General features: G+C 49.0%; 2 protein-coding genes across 2 annotated transcripts in view; one reads left to right on the top strand and one right to left on the bottom strand.

Moving 5' to 3' along the window:
- The first annotated feature begins 1363 nt into the window (after positions 1–1363).
- Positions 1364–9527, top strand: rab8b (RAB8B, member RAS oncogene family). Its single transcript, XM_072379859.1, has 8 exons — positions 1364–1641; positions 7803–7863; positions 7946–8006; positions 8080–8157; positions 8284–8373; positions 8457–8522; positions 8613–8663; positions 8746–9527. Exons 1-8 carry the CDS (start codon positions 1518–1520, stop codon positions 8833–8835), a joined length of 621 nt encoding a protein of 206 aa, XP_072235960.1. The 5' UTR covers positions 1364–1517; the 3' UTR covers positions 8836–9527.
- Positions 9528–13267: 3740 nt separating this feature from the next.
- plekhg4 (pleckstrin homology domain containing, family G (with RhoGef domain) member 4) overlaps positions 13268–16305 on the bottom strand; it is a 63220-nt gene continuing 60182 nt past the window's right edge. The window contains exons 22-24 of the mRNA XM_072381139.1: positions 14047–14147; positions 13757–13917; positions 13268–13668 (exon numbers count right to left, since the gene is read on the bottom strand). Coding sequence (XP_072237240.1) covers positions 13630–13668; positions 13757–13917; positions 14047–14147 — 301 coding nt within the window. The 3' untranslated portion in view covers positions 13268–13629. The remainder of the gene's footprint in view (positions 13669–13756; positions 13918–14046; positions 14148–16305) is intronic.

Here is a 16305-nt window from a genome sequence, read left to right as displayed (position 1 = left end):
TGACAGGACCTGAGAGATGCATCTGGACCTTCAGCTGATCCATCTACTGTTGGCCCAAGCCTCATCAGAAATGGTCTCCATGGAAGGGTGGCTGTCAAGAAGCCGTTCTTAAGGAAGGGAAACAGGGAGAAAAGGCTGAGCTGTGCCAAATGACACAAGAAGTGGACTGAAAATCAGTGGCAACAGGTCTTATGGAGGGATGAATCCTCCCCAGAGCCCGGACCTCAACATTATTGAAGCAGTGTGGGATCATCTGACAGAGAACGGAACAAAAGGCAGCCCACATCCAAAGAAGAGCTTTGGGATGTCCTTCAAGAAGCCTGGAGAACTATTCCTGAAGCCTCCTTAAAGAAATGACAGAAAGCTTGTCTCAGAGGGTTCAGGCTGTGTTGGAGAATAAAGGAGCTCAGACCAGAGATTCACTTTAAAGCTGCTGAGAACTGATAAAAACTCTGTTTCTGCCTCAGATTCTGGGTTTATGTTTCATTATTTTTAATGTTTGGCTCAGTTCAGGTGTCAGCAGAACCAGGAACAAGTGCTGGATGACTGTTTTGACTCATTTTATTTATCCTTTGATAGTACTTTTACCTTTTTATAAACCTTTCACAGTTATAATAAATATGTTCAGAACCCTGAAAGCTGAATCTTTGCAGTTTTCAGTTTAATATTCACATTTTTATAAATATTCACAGTAATAAACAGTTTCAGGTTTGTTTTCATTTTCCACCAGAGTGAAAACTCTGAAGACCCCCCCACCTTCTTAAGAATTACGTCACGTGCCCCCCGCCACCACCCCGCCCCCCCACCACCAATTTCCTGGCTGCGTCAAACTGCCACAGACACACCGGAAATACCACAAATCAAGCTTGAAAATATAAGCTCACATGTTGGAGCGCTTTTGTTGTGCTGCAGGGACAATAAACATAAATCTACGTGGAGATAAATAAAGATAAATAAAGAGATAAAGTAAACAAAAACACAGAAATACTAAAAACATGCACAGAAGTATATTACTTATGATTTACTTTACGTTTTTATTTACATGTATTTATGTCCCAACATTTATTTTACTGTGAGTCACGAAAAACAATCAAAAGTGTGTTTTAATCCATTTAATCCAACCAATCAAATGATAAAACAACTAATTCAATAAAGTTCATCAAACAGAAATACTGAAAATCCCTGATCGATATGAAAGGTTCTGACACACAGATGATTTTCACAGTCGCTTCCTTCAGATTCTGCCTTTCCAACATCAGATGACGTCACAAAGACCGAGACGGACAGAATCGCAGCAGGTTCCGTCTGACGTCACCGTTTTATTGTGAAAGGGCCGGACCGGATGTGGGCGCGGTGCGTTGTGCGCAGCTTGACTCGGACCGTTTCCTGCTTCACTGTCGCTCCCGTCTCAGCTGAACAGAGCGGAACCAGCCCCGAACCACTGAAGCCCAGCAGTGTCGTGGGTCGCGGAGCGCGCGTGCAGGTTCCGTTGGGTCACCGGGACAGACGGCGGGAAAATGGCGAAGACGTACGACTACCTGTTCAAGCTGCTGCTGATCGGAGACAGCGGCGTCGGGAAGACCTGCCTGCTGTTCCGGTTCAGCGAGGACGCCTTCAACACCACCTTCATCTCCACCATCGGTGAGTCCGCTCCGCCCGGCGGGACCCAGCCGCCGGTGCCGGTGTCAGCCCGGTTCTGCTGAAGCAGGGAGGCAGGGGTCCGGCGTGACCTCTGACCCCGCTGGTCAGCGTCAGAATAGGGAAACAATCAGCTGATCAGCAGCTGATTCACTGTCAGCGAAAGGCTCCGTTTTCACACAGAACCTGCAGCTGGGTCAGAACAACTGCAGCTGAAAATACCCAAAAATCCAGCTTCTCAAAGCGGGCCAGAACCCCCAGATTCTGTGCTGCGTGTAAACACTCAGCTGGACTCACAAAAGTTCTGATAAACAGGCAACAGAAACCACTGTTTCCATGTTAAATACCTCAGGAACCAGGACCAGAACCGGACTTTTAAAGTCCATGTAAACATGTCATTCAGACTGAAACCGGACCCAGATGTAAACACTCAGCTGGACTCAGATGTAGAATCTGTTTTCAGTGTTTTGTGACTTTAACACCATCAAGATTAACGAATAAATTCTTATAAAGTCCAGTTTCCCAGCTGTTTGTTCGCTAACTGAACCTCCCAGAGCTGTGCTAAATTAGAACTTTTACTACAATAAATTAAAACTTAACAAGCTCATTTAGGAAATGACAGAAATGGAAAATACAGATTTTTATGTTAAAATGTTGAAGGTAAAAGTACAAAAACCTGTAACTTCCAAACAGTTCAAACTTTTTACAGAGTTTCATTGGCTGTGTGACCTGTCAATCATCCGTAAGCTCATCTGTGACTGGTTCAGACGAAACTCTGAAGAAAAGGGGCGGGCTCTTCTTCTCAACTCAGACTCCCATTGGTTGTTGCAGACTGTAGACAAACTGCTGTCAGTCAGAAGCTGAGGAGGTGGGCGCCATCTTATAATGGGGCGTCTTTGAGTTCAAACGGGTCAGAGGAGGATGTGTTGAAGGTCAGACCCGACATGATGTTCTGATGATGTTGCAGGAAGGTTCTGGTTGGAGTCAGAGCGGCTGAACGAAGACAAACTGCAGAAACGAGTCGGGTCACACCTCAGTGACTGAGCTCTTCTGCCTTTGTGAGGACATTCAGTCTTAAACCCGGTTCCAACCAGAACTCTGAAAGCAGGTCCAGACCCACAAACGGGCTCTGAGGGTTCGTCCCAAACAGAGGACAGTAAATGATGTCCTCACAGGGACCGGAACCTGTGTTTAGATTAGATTCAGCTTTATTATTCGTGTTCTGATGAGTCAGCGGTGTTGCTTTAGGCCCGTTTGGACGGATCCGGTTTAATGTACCGGGGTTCCTCTCTGCAGCCCAGAGCTGCTCAGAACCACAGAGGTGCTGTTTGTCTCCTCTGAGGTGTGTGGGCTCACCTTTTTCTTCAGAACCAGCGCCTGGACGTGTTGGGTTCACAGACCTGATGGATGTGGTTCTGTTTGCCTTTGGTCTCTGAACACTGTGAGGACCAAGAACGGGTTTTATAAATGGGTCGAGGTGAACCGAACCAGAGCTGAAAACCATGAGCTCAGCGGATCTTAGATCTGGACCAGCTGTGAGTCGGTGCTGATCTGGACCCGGACCTCCTGCTAAGAGTCGGGTTTAAGCGTGATGATGACCGGGCTCTGGACCAGAACCAGCTCAGAGGACAGGGTCTGACTGGTCCAAAAGCTCTCCAGTCGGTGCTGGTGAATGTTCTACTGGTGGTCGGACTGAAGGCGCCGTGATGTCAGAGGTCAGCTGACTCAGAGTGTGTGTGTGTAATTCTGTCCCTGTGAGGACCGGTTTGAGCCTCAGGCCTTTATCTGGACCTCCAGCACTGACAGAACTTCAGAGGCCGTGGTTTGAGGGCCGGGTCAGAACCGGGCTGAGGTGCGGGTCAGAACCGGGCTGAGGTGTGGGTCAGAACCGGGCTGAGGTGCGGGTCAGAGCGAGGTTCTGGGAATGCCTCCTCTGTCCAGAATGTGTCGGCGGGCCGAGCTGAGGACAAAGGAGCATTGATGCAGCAGCTCCTCTGAGCATGTGACAGGAAGCTGCAGCAGCGTGTGCACGGCTGTGCACGGCTGTGCACGGCTGTGCACGGCTGTGCACGTGTGACCACAGTCAGCTGTGAGGAGGTCTCCAGATCTTTCTTCTTCTCTGGTTGTGTCACTGACCTCAGCTGCAGGTTTCCGTCACAAGCAGCAGAACGAGTTTCACTTCCTGTCGAGGAAACAGAGAACGCCGGAGGGGCGGAGCTACTGAAGAATGGAGGGAAGGGGCGGAGCTGCTTCTGTGGCTCAGTTTGGTTCAGCTCGCTGCCACTAGGTCTGCGTCACATGACAGGAAGCAGAGTTTGTCCCTGGCAGGAAGTGTTCTGGTTATTTATTATATTCGTTTGTTATTCAGCTTCACAGAGACATTAAAACGATTTAAAAGTTAAACAAAAGAAAGAAGAAGAAGAAGAGATAAAATCAGAAGTTAAAACATGTTTTAAAACTCAAAAGCAGCTGAAAATAGACTCAAACACGCCGAGTTCAGCTGATCTGAGGCTTTCTGGGAGTTTGTTCCAGACATGTGGAGCATAGAAGCTGAATGCAGCTTCTCCAGGTCTGGTTCTGACTCTGGGAACTGATAAAGAACCGGATCCAGATGACCTGAGGGGTCTGGGAGGTTCATAGTGGGTCAGGAGGTCACTGATGTGTTTTGGACCATTCAGAGCTTTATGGACCAGCATCAGAACTTTAAAGTCTCTCCTCTGATGGACCAGCATCAGAACTTTATGGACCAGCATCAGAACCTTATGGATCAGCATCAGAACTTTAAAGTCTATCCTCTGATGGACCGGCAGCCGGTGGAAAGGCCTCACAGCTGGACTGATGTGCTCCACTGGAGCAGCTGGGTTTAGGACCCGTAAAGATTCTGTTACAATAATCAAACTAAAGATAGATGCATGGACCGGTTTCTGCAGGACCGGTTTCTGCAGGACCGGTTTCTGCAGGACCGGTTTCTGCAGGTCCGGTTTCTGCAGGTCCGGTTTCTGCAGGTCCGGTTTCTGCAGGACCGGTTTCTGCAGGACCGGTTTCTGCAGGTCCGGTTTCTGCATGGACCGGTTTCTGCAGGTCCGGTTTCTGCAGGTCCGGTTTCTGCAGGACCGGTTTCTGCAGGACCGGTTTCTGCAGGACCGGTTTCTGCAGGACCGGTTTCTGCAGGACCGGTTTCTGCAGGTCCGGTTTCTCCAGGTCCGGTTTCTGCAGGACCGGTTTCTGCAGGACCGGTTTCTGCAGGTCCGGTTTCTGCAGGTCCGGTTTCTGCATGGACCGGTTTCTGCAGGTCCGGTTTCTGCAGGACCGGTTTCTGCAGGTCCGGTTTCTGCATGGACCGGTTTCTGCAGGTCCGGTTTCTGCAGGACCGGTTTCTGCAGGTCCGGTTTCTGCAGGTCCGGTTTCTGCAGGACCGGTTTCTGCAGGACCGGTTTCTGCAGGTCCGGTTTCTGCAGGTCCGGTTTCTGCAGGACCGGTTTCTGCAGGTCCGGTTTCTCCAGGTCCGGTTTCTGCAGGACCGGTTTCTGCAGGACCGGTTTCTGCAGGTCCGGTTTCTGCAGGTCCGGTTTCTGCATGGACCGGTTTCTGCAGGTCCGGTTTCTGCAGGACCGGTTTCTGCAGGTCCGGTTTCTGCAGGTCCGGTTTCTGCAGGACCGGTTTCTGCAGGTCCGGTTTCTCCAGGTCCGGTTTCTGCAGGACCGGTTTCTGCAGGTCCGGTTTCTGCAGGTCCGGTTTCTGCAGGTCCGGCTGTGGCAGCAGAGCTTTGAACATTATTCTGAAGGTGATAGAAGGCTGACCTGTTCTTAGGATTCTGTTCACTCTGCCTGAAACCAACTCTGTGGGTCATATTTGAGCTTTTCGATGGTTCTGGTTCTGGCTTTCTGACCTTTTTGATCAGATTTATTGATCCCTCATCAGGGAAAAGGACTCTTTGTGTCTGTTGAGGTCCAAACGTGTGGCGTGCTGAGTCAGGCGGTTGCTGTTGGTCTCAGTCATGTGACCAGGACAGGGTTCTGGGGGGGGGGACAGACCCGGTCAGCTGACAGATTTACCACTCGGAGCGCTTGTTTTACACGCCTGCATGTGCCAGCTGGGTGGAGCTAACAGCAGCAGCTCCTTCAGAGGCTCAGGGACCCGAGTCCTGTTGGCCTCACATGGATCGTTCTGCGTCTTTTTCTCCGTTTGCTGTTTCTTTATTTTCTTCCACTTCTTCTTTCAAATGATGATAGATGTTCAGACTGAATGAATGAAGGTGACATATTCAGTAAAACTCCTTCTTCCTGCTCCTGGGAGCAGATATCAGGGGTCAGAGGTCACCAGCCGGTGTAAAACTCCCCAAAAACACAACCCTGGGATTTATTTAGTTCCCTTTGTGTGAAAGTTCCTCATTTAACGAGCCGTTCTGATTTTAATTTCTAAAGTAGTCACTCCTTAAGTTGGCTCCGCCTCCTCTGCTAAGCCCCGCCCACTCACCTCCACCCTGCTGGACGGATGAAGCCAGCTTCTGGTGGAAATGTTCTGCTGTCAGCTGCACTGAGGAGCATGCATCTTCCATCCAGCAGCAGCCTCAGAGGATATAAGAGCCCAGTGGATAAACTATATCTGAGGCTAATGTTCCAGCAGAGTTAGCTAAAGACTGTGAATGTGCAGCAAACACTTTTCATCCCACTGTTTTAACAACTTGGTCCAGTTCAACGCTGGACTGAAGGAACTGAGCCACAAAGAGGATCAGTTCCAACTCTCAGAGCCTGAACTTCAGAGCAGGGAAATGGAAGCATCTGAGAAATAACTCCTCATGGTTTATTTACTGATTTATTTCTTCCTTTAGCAGCAGCTAATGCTAACAGCTTAGCTAATGAAATAACTCCTCATGGTTTATTTACTGATTTATTTCTTCCTTTAGCAGCAGCTAACGCTAACAGCTTAGCTAATGAAATAACTCCTCATGGTTTATTTACTGATTTATTTCTTCCTTTAGCAGCAGCTAACGCTAACAGCTTAGCTAATGAAATAACTCCTCATGGTTTATTTACTGATTTATTTCTTCCTTTAGCAGCTAACGCTAACAGCTTAGCTAATGAAATAACTCCTCATGGTTTATTTACTGATTTATTTCTTCCTTTAGCAGCAGCTAACGCTAACAGCTAAGCTAATGAAATAACTCCTCGTGGTTTATTTACTGATTTATTTCCTCCTTTAGCAGCAGCTAACGCTAACAGCTTAGCTAATGAAATAACTCCTCATGGTTTATTTACTGATTTATTTCTTCCTTTAGCAGCAGCTAACGCTAACAGCGTAGCTAATGAAATAACTCCTCGTGGTTTATTTACTGATTTATTTCCTCCTTTAGCAGCAGCTAACGCTAACAGCTTAGCTAATGAAATAACTCCTCATGGTTTATTTACTGATTTATTTCCTCCTTTAGCAGCAGCTAACGCTAACAGCTTAGCTAATGAAATAACTCCTCATGGTTTATTTACTGATTTATTTCTTCCTTTAGCAGCAGCTAACAGCTAACAGCTTAGCTAATGAAATAACTCCTCATGGTTTATTTACTGATTTATTTCCTCCTTTAGCAGCAGCTAACGCTAACAGCTTAGCTAATGAAATAACTCCTCATGGTTTATTTACTGACTTATTTCCTCCTTTAGCAGCAGCTAACGCTAACAGCTTAGCTAATGAAGATGACGTACACCAACTTCTAAGGAGTTACTGCTGTTCCTTTCTGAAAGATTAACATTATTGTTCCCACATTACTTTGTTAGCTGAAGCTAACGCTAACAGCTTAGCTAATGAAGATGACGTACACCAACTTCTAAGGAGTTACTGCTGTTCCTTTCTGAAAGATGAACATTATTGTTCCCACATTACTTTGTTAGCAGCAGCTAACGCTAACAGCTTAGCTAATGAAGATGACGTACACCAACTTCTAAGGAGTTACTGCTGTTCCTTTCTGAAAGATGAACATTATTGTTCCCACATTACTTTGTTAGCTGAAGCTTTCTAGCTGAACGGTTCCGTTCTGTAACTCAGACAACCTGCAGCTGTGTTTAAGGTGTGTTTCCAACACAACACCGGTCCTCTCCTCACTCTGAGATAATAAACATGAATCAAACTGTGAACCTGCAGCTGTGCCTCAGCTCAGTTTGTCTCTGTTTCAGGAATCGACTTTAAGATCCGGACGGTCGATCTGGACGGGAAGAAGATCAAACTCCAGATCTGGTGAGTTCAGTTCCACTCGGAGCCCTGGCAGGTGACATATTGATTGGTCAGATGATTGATGTGTTGATCTGTGCGTCTGCAGGGACACGGCAGGTCAGGAGCGCTTCAGGACCATCACCACAGCCTATTACAGAGGAGCTATGGTAAGCCACGCCCCCTCCATCAGTCAAACTGCTCTGCTGGCCTCAGCGTGATGTCACTTCCTGTCTGTTGCAGGGCATCATGCTGGTGTATGACATCACCAACGAGAAGTCGTTTGACAACATCAGGAACTGGATACGCAACATTGAGGAGGTAAGCCCCGCCCCTCGCATGACTTCAAGTCATGTGATCAACTGTGAGGCTAAAGCATCGGCGAATGCAGGTAATCAATATCTGATGTGAGTAACTGACCCGGTGACCCGGGCCGTGTTTGTTCAGCACGCCTCGTCAGACGTGGAGCGGATGGTTCTGGGAAACAAGTGCGACATGAACGACAAGAGACAGGTGTCCAAGGAGCGGGGAGAGAAGGTCAGAGACGGTATTGATCAGTGATCAGAAACATTTTCCTGGACTGTAAACTGCTCCGTTTAACGCCAGCTGCTCTCCTTCAGCTCGCCATCGACTACGGGATCAAGTTTCTGGAAACCAGCGCCAAGTCCGGCATCAACGTGGAGGAGGTGAGTCCTGATCCCCACGCACACACGTGCACACGCACACACGTGCACACGCACGGCGTCAGACTCACCGTGGCGTGCTTCCCTCCTCAGGCCTTCCTCACGCTCGCCAGAGACATCATGAGCCGACTCAACAGGAAGATGGTGAGTGTGGAGCGGCGTGCGGTTTGTTCCCATTGCCATGACAACGTGTTGCACGGTCACGTGATCTTGTGTTGTTCCACAGAGCGACAACAACCCGGCGAGCGGAGGCGGATCCGTGAGCATCACAGAGCCTCGCTCCAAGAAGAGCCTGTTCAGGTGCACGCTGCTGTAGGCGGAGCCTCCTGCAGCAGCTGTGGCTCCTCCTCCTTCCTCTTCTTCTGCCGAGCTGTCGGACTGGCAGGCGCCGTGGCGCCGTGGCTCCTCCCCGGTTCGGTGCAGAGATCCTGGAGGTGGCGAGGAAGGAGGACTGAGATGAAGAGCCGGACTGTTTCTGCTTCCAGAGGATCCGATCCGATCCGATCCTGGAGAACAAACTGATTCTGTTACACACCTGACATCAGAGCGCCACGGCACGGCGGCGCCGTTACAGGGCGGTCCAACAAACTCCAACACAGTTTGCTTCCTGAGAGCGGTACCACGGCTCAGCCCTGTCAGAACCAAACTGTGTCGGACCTTCTTGGAAACCTGGAAAATATGAAATTCTTAAATCAGAGACTCAGACGTAGATCAAAGTTTCCTCCTCAGATCGAGTTCAAACGACTGTTTTTCATTTAATTCGGTTCTAAATCACAACAAATGTCATCTGAAGGCACTTTGAGCTCAACCCAGCAGGCTGGGCCTATAGCAGCAGAATTATGGGATGTTTCAGGCTCACCTGAGCCATCCCTAACTATAAGCTTTATCAGAAAGGAAAGTTTCAGCCTGATCTTAAAGGTAGAGAGGGTGTCTGCTTCCTGAAGCCAAACTGGCAGCTGGTTCCACAGAGAGGGGCCTGATAACTGAAGGCTCTGCCTCCCATTCTGCTTTTAGGGGCCTGATAACTGAAGGCTCTGCCTCCCATTCTGCTTTTAGGGGCCTGATAACTGAAGGCTCTGCCTCCCATTCTGCTTTTAGGGGCCTGATAACTGAAGGCTCTGCCTCCCATTCTGCTTTTAGGGGCCTGATAACTGAAGGCTCTGCCTCCCATTCTGCTTTTAGGGGCCTGATAACTGAAGGCTCTGCCTCCCATTCTGCTTTTAGGGGCCTGATAACTGAAGGCTCTGCCTCCCGTTCTGCTTTTAGGGGCCTGATAACTGAAGGCTCTGCCTCCCATTCTGCTTTTAGGGGCCTGATAACTGAAGGCTCTGCCTCCCATTCTGCTTTTAGGGGCCTGATAACTGAAGGCTTTGCCTCCCATTCTGCTTTTAGGGGCCTGATAACTGAAGGCTCTGCCCTATTCTGCTTTTAGGGGCCTGATAACTGAAGGCTCTGCCTCCCATTCTGCTTTTAGGGGCCTGATAACTGAAGGCTCTGCCTCCCATTCTGCTTTTAGGGGCCTGATAACTGAAGGCTCTGCCTCCCATTCTGCTTTTAGGGGCCTGATAACTGAAGGCTCTGCCTCCCATTCTGCTTTTAGGGGCCTGATAACTGAAGGCTCTGCCTCCCATTCTGCTTTTAGGGGCCTGATAACTGAAGGCTCTGCCTCCCATTCTGCTTTTAGGGGCCTGATAACTGAAGGCTCTGCCTCCCATTCTGCTTTTAGGGGCCTGATAACTGAAGGCTCTGCCTCCCATTCTGCTTTTAGGGGCCTGATAACTGAAGGCTCTGCCTCCCATTCTGCTTTTAGAAACTCTGGGAACCACAAGGAAACCTGCAGCCTGGGAGCAAAGTGCTCTGTTGGGGAAATATCCAACTGTGAGATCTTTAAGATGTGATGGAGCTCGGTCATTAAGAGCTTTATATGTGAGGAGAAGAATCTTAAATTCTATTCTGAATCTAACAGGGAGCCAATGAAGAGAAGCTAAACCTGGAGAAACATGATCTCTGCTGTTAGATCTCATCAGAACTCTGGCTGCAGGGTTTTGGATCAGCTGGAGGAGGCTGATATGACTTCAGTTCAGCCTCCTCCAGCTGACCTGAGCGGAAACAGCCAATCAGAGGCAGGATGAGTCTGAGGTCATCAGCTGAAGTAAATGTTGGTCGATTTGTTTCCATCAGCTGGTTTGATGAGTATCGACATTTTCACTGAAAGATAAAAACCTTTTTGAGAGAAAATATATTTTTTTGTAATTTCCATAATTTCTGAATTCAGCGGCACTTTGGAGGCGGAGCTGCAGCACAGCAGAGAGGGAGGAGCCTTCATTAGTTCACCTTTTCAAGAGGTTAGTTCTAACAGGAAGTCATCTCAGGGCAAAGACTGTCCCGATCATTACAATCCAATCGCTTCTGTTCTCAGATCAATGATCCGCCACAAACTGTCTTTCTCGCCTTCATCAGTCAGAAATGTTTCAGAACCAAAGAGTTCTGATTCAAAATGGATCCAGTTTTTCTGCTGATTCTTTTCATTTCGTCTCTTAAAATAAATTAACATAAATGTTATTTTTTCAAACTCAAATTTAACCGAAGATTTTTTTGTGACTTTAAATGATTTTGTCACGGAGGCTGAAGGACGTCACCGCTGCTTTATCCGATCAGTGGTCGGCTTTCTGAAGGATTTGATTGGTCGCTCTCAGCGTGATGTCACAGATCCTCCCAGTTCTGACCCGACCCGTCGGCACGCGGCTGGGCTGGGATCAGCTGCTGTGTGTTGTGTTTACAGACTTCTGTTCGTTTCTAACTCGCTATGCAAAAACCACTTGTTTGTGTTACTGAGCTTCACAGATGATCAGATGTATTGATCCGCTGATCAGGACGATCAGGAGGATGATTTGTTTTGTCCATTGACAGATGTCTTGAGTTTATTTTTTTACGTACCTTTCCGGTTAAAAGCTTTCTGTCATTAACTCTTCTTTCATGAAAACATTTGTTTTTAAATAAACTTCTTTTGTATTTGGGAGTTTTTTGTGTTCAGACGAAGGTTCTTATAAAAAGATCAGAAACGTTTCTGTGGTCCAGCAGCTTCCGGGGTGTGAATGATGGCACCAACAGCTCCTTCCTGTCCACGCCCCTACTTAAATATGCAAATTATATGTAAATGAGCCCTACACCTGCGATTTCTCTCTCTGCAAGATCAGAAAATAAAGAAAAAAGAATGCGTAAGACGGGAAAAGAAAAACTTAACGGAAAGCTGGATGCAGCTGCTACTTTCTGAGGTGGAGGCGCAGAAATGTGCTCTTTGGCCTCCGATATAAGCAGCAAACGTGGGGGGGGGGTGTGCGAGGCCTTTAATGCTGTGGGGTCTGAGACACAAGCAGAGCTGAAAAAGAAATGGTCTGATATTAAGGTGGATGTGAAGCGGCTGGCTGCCCACCGCCGAGGTGTGGCTAAAACAGGCGGGGGGGACAGGAGAAGAGGGGCCCACCCTGTTTGAACAGAGTTGGCCCAACTATGGGTGACACTGCTCTCGGGGGGGGGGGGGGGGGTGACTCTGATTAAAGGTAAATAGCTGTATTTGTGTAACTCACAACAAACGTGTTCTTACAGTAATCAGAGCTGAAGTGCGCCGGGGAAAAGGTGAGACTGATTAAGACATTTCACACAGAGACGATCAGGGGCCTGTTAGAAAGATCTTAAGCTGCTGTTTAACCAGCAAAAAAACAGCAAGTTACTAACTTTAACCACCAACTATGATGCTATGAAGACGGGATAGAAACTGGGGGGGGGGGCACATGCTCAGTCCACGTCACGGGGAATAATATTAGGACAATTACAGGAATAAAGTTACTCACCAAGAAGCCACCCATCGTGCACAGCTTGTAGTCTGTTCCCAACAGTTCTGTTACTGAATGTATGAATCGTGCGTTGAACCAGCAAATCCTCTCAGGCTCTGAACACACGCTCTCTCCTCATTGCACCATTTATAAAGTCTAAAGCAGACATTGTTTTTAATGTTATGCAACAATGATAATTGTTTTAATGGTATCACTGCAACACTCTGCATGCTTTTATATCCACTCTAACTGTAATTGCAGACTCATGGTTGTGTTAATTGTTCATGTGTCCCAGATGTGCACATCAGTCACTCTGAGGACAGATTTATTTATTATAACAGTTTCCCAACGTCACCTCTAGGTGTCGCCAAAGAATCAGCAGCTGTAGAAAAGTGCGTACGACAGCACTGAAGTTGGCGTGAGGCACCGCACATTTCCACGGTCATTTAGCTCTGATGCATCTGATCGTTGACGTGAAAAAGTGCGAACGCCACTTTTTGACTTTTTGTACACGAGGCCCCTGGAGTCTAGTTTATTTTGACATTTCTGGCTTTCCACAGTCAAACTGGACCCTTTAATACCATAAGAACAATGGCCTAAAAGCTTAAAATACGTATAGATTATGTGCAGGTGAGACCTGCAGGTGAGGGGCTTCAGGTTTCCCGGGTCCTTCAGCGCTGCATGTTCCTCACGTGTCGTGGGTTCTAAAACACCCGGTTCAAATGAATGGGTCAGCCCAGCAGAGGCTGACGAGGACCCATTCATTTCATTCAGCTGAACCAGGTGTACTGGAGCAGGGAAACATGCAGGGCTGCGTAGATCGAGGACCTGGACTGGGTCACATGGTTCACCTGTCAGCACCAGGTTCTGGTTCCTCAGCCCAGAGGATCAGCCTGAGCACACACACAGAATCTGTTTTCCGTTTTCAACAAACACGTTTATTGTTCAAGTAAGAAAAGTGTCAGCTGACGCTCGGCCGCGCCTTTATTTACACACATGTACAGTCGATCCGGCAGAACCGGAACCTAAAGACTGACCTCGGATCAGCAACAACCTGAAGAGCCAACAGTTAATATTTACATGAAGAAGAACGCAGCTCAGATCAGGCACAAAGTGTCTCAAACCGCCCTGGAAGCGTGGCGCTGGTAGTCCTCCAACCTGAACACGCAGACAGGAAGTCACACGTTTCACGGCGGCGTGGTGAAATCAACGCAGCGGCGGCGTCTGCAGGTGACTCACAGCGGCGTCCTGTGAGGAAGAGCATCAGCCAGTGAAGGTCAGATGATGGTGGCTGGGCTGATGACTGCAGCAGCCTTCTGGGAATGAACAGAAATCATGTGACTGATGACATCATCACAGTCACGGTCGCGTCATGGTGAACTACATCCTGTTCAGGTAACTCACAGGTGAGATATAGTCTCTGTTCAGCAGCTGCTTGTTGGGGGACGAGCAGGGGGGGGCGGGCTCCTCGGGCAGCGCCTCCTGGAGGTGGGAGGAGACGCAGCCGCTGTCGGAGCCGGTGGAGCCGGAGAGGCAGCGAGACGACGAGCCAGAACTCTCAGTGGCTGTGGAGAGAAAGCAGAGCATGATGGGAAATGTAGGCTGCACAGTTCCTCCTGAGAATCTGTAGCACACAGGTGTGTTGGTCAGCAGGAGGCGGAGCTACAGGACACAGGATCAGTGCGTGTACGTACTCATGGAGGGCTGGCTGCTGGTCTCATGTTCCTGCTCGTCTTCTTCAATACACGAGGTGCCGAAGGAGGAGTCGGCAGCAGGAGACGTGGGGAGCGACTGGCTGTAAGAGGACGGCAGGTGAGTGACAGCTGTGTACAGGTGAGTGACAGCTGTGTACAGGTGAGTGACAGCTGTGTACAGCTGTGTACAGGTGAGTGACAGCTGTGTACAGCTGTGTACAGGTGAGTGACAGGTGAGTGACAGGTGTGACAGCTGTGTACAGGTGAGTGACAGGTGTGTACAGCTGTGTACAGGTGTGTGACAGCTGTGTACAGGTGAGTGACAGGTGTGTACAGGTGTGTACAGGTGAGTGACAGCTGTGTACAGGTGAGTGACAGCTGTGTACAGCTGTGTACAGGTGTGTGACAGCTGTGTACAGGTGAGTGACAGGTGTGTACAGCTGTGTACAGGTGAGTGACAGCTGTGTACAGGTGAGTGACAGCTGTGTACAGCTGTGTACAGCTGTGTAAAGGTGAGTGACAGCTGTGTACAGGTGAGTGACAGCTGTGTACAGCTGTGTACAGGTGTGTGACAGCTGTGTACAGGTGAGTGACAGGTGTGTACAGGTGAGTGACAGGTGTGTACAGCTGTGTACAGGTGAGTGACAGCTGTGTACAGGTGAGTGACAGCTGTGTACAGGTGTGTACAGGTGAGTGACAGCTGTGTACAGCTGTGTACAGGTGTGTGACAGCTGTGTACAGGTGAGTGACAGGTGTGTACAGCTGTGTACAGGTGAGTGACAGCTGTGTACAGGTGAGTGACAGCTGTGTACAGGTGAGTGACAGCTGTGTACAGGTGAGTGACAGGTGTGTACAGGTGTGTACAGGTGAGTGACAGCTGTGTACAGGTGAGTGACAGCTGTGTGACAGCTGTGTACAGGTGTGTACAGCTGTGTACAGGTGAGTGACAGGTGAGTGACAGGTGTGTACAGGTGAGTGACAGCTGTGTACAGGTGTGTACAGCTGTGTACAGGTGAGTGACAGCTGTGTACAGCTGTGTACAGGTGTGTGTACAGCTGTGTATAGGTGAGTGACAGCTGTGTACAGGTGAGTGACAGCTGTGTACAGCTGTGTACAGGTGAGTGACAGGTGAGTGACAGCTGTGTACAGCTGTGTACAGGTGTGTGACAGCTGTGTACAGGTGAGTGACAGGTGTGTACAGGTGTGTGACAGCTGTGTACAGGTGAGTGACAGGTGTGTACAGGTGTGTACAGGTGAGTGACAGCTGTGTACAGGTGTGTGTACAGGTGAGTGACAGCTGTGTACAGGTGTGTGTACAGGTGAGTGACAGCTGTGTACAGGTGAGTGACAGCTGTGTACAGGTGTGTGCAGGTGAGTGACAGCTGTGTACAGGTGAGTGACAGCTGTGTACAGGTGTGTACAGCTGTGTACAGGTGTGTACAGGTGAGTGACAGCTGTGTACAGGTGAGTGACAGCTGTGTACAGGTGTGTGCAGGTGAGTGACAGCTGTGTACAGGTGAGTGACAGCTGTGTACAGGTGTGTACAGGTGAGTGACAGCTGTGTACAGGTGAGTGACAGCTGTGTACAGGTGTGTACAGGTGTGTACAGGTGAGTGACAGCTGTGTACAGGTGAGTGACAGGTGAGTGACAGCTGTGTACAGGTGAGTGACAGCTGTGTACAGGTGTGTGTACAGGTGAGTGACAGCTGTGTACAGGTGAGTGACAGGTGTGTACAGGTGTGTACAGCTGTGTACAGGTGAGTGACAGCTGTGTACAGGTGTGTGTACAGGTGAGTGACAGCTGTGTACAGGTGAGTGACAGGTGTGTACAGGTGTGTGTACAGGTGAGTGACAGCTGTGTACAGGTGTGTACAGGTGTGTGACAGCTGTGTACAGGTGTGTACAGGTGAGTGACAGCTGTGTACAGGTGAGTGACAGCTGTGTACAGGTGTGTACAGGTGAGTGACAGCTGTGTACAGGTGTGTACAGGTGTGTACAGGTGAGTGACAGGTGTGTACAGGTGAGTGACAGCTGTGTACAGCTGAGTACAGGTGAGTGACAGGTGTGTACAGGTGTGTACAGCTGTGTACAGGTGAGTGACAGCTGTGTACAGGTGAGTGACAGGTGTGTACAGGTGTGTACAGGTGTGTACAGCTGAGTGACAGCTGTGTACAGGTGAGTGACAGGTGTGTACAGGTGTGTACAGCTGTGTACAGGTGAGTGACAGCTGTGTACAGGTGAGTGACAGGTGTGTACAGG

Source organism: Leuresthes tenuis, unplaced genomic scaffold (assembly GCF_036924035.1).
Source record: "Leuresthes tenuis unplaced genomic scaffold, fLeuTen1.0.hap1 SCAF_2, whole genome shotgun sequence".
NCBI classification, from domain to species: Eukaryota; Metazoa; Chordata; class Actinopteri; order Atheriniformes; family Atherinopsidae; genus Leuresthes; species Leuresthes tenuis.
This window is presented reverse-complemented; position numbering and strand designations above follow the sequence as displayed.

What these genes read in the sequence shown, in the direction of transcription:
- rab8b (XM_072379859.1), top strand. Translation starts at nt 1,518, where the DNA reads ATGGCGAAGACGTACGACTACCTGTTCAAGCTGCTGCTGATCGGAGAC. An exon ending in CACCTTCATCTCCACCATCG is followed by an intron (nt 1,642 to 7,802) that starts GTGAGTCCGCTC and finishes TCTCTGTTTCAG; the next exon opens with GAATCGACTTTAAGATCCGG. An exon ending in CCAAGGAGCGGGGAGAGAAG is followed by an intron (nt 8,374 to 8,456) that starts GTCAGAGACGGT and finishes GCTCTCCTTCAG; the next exon opens with CTCGCCATCGACTACGGGAT.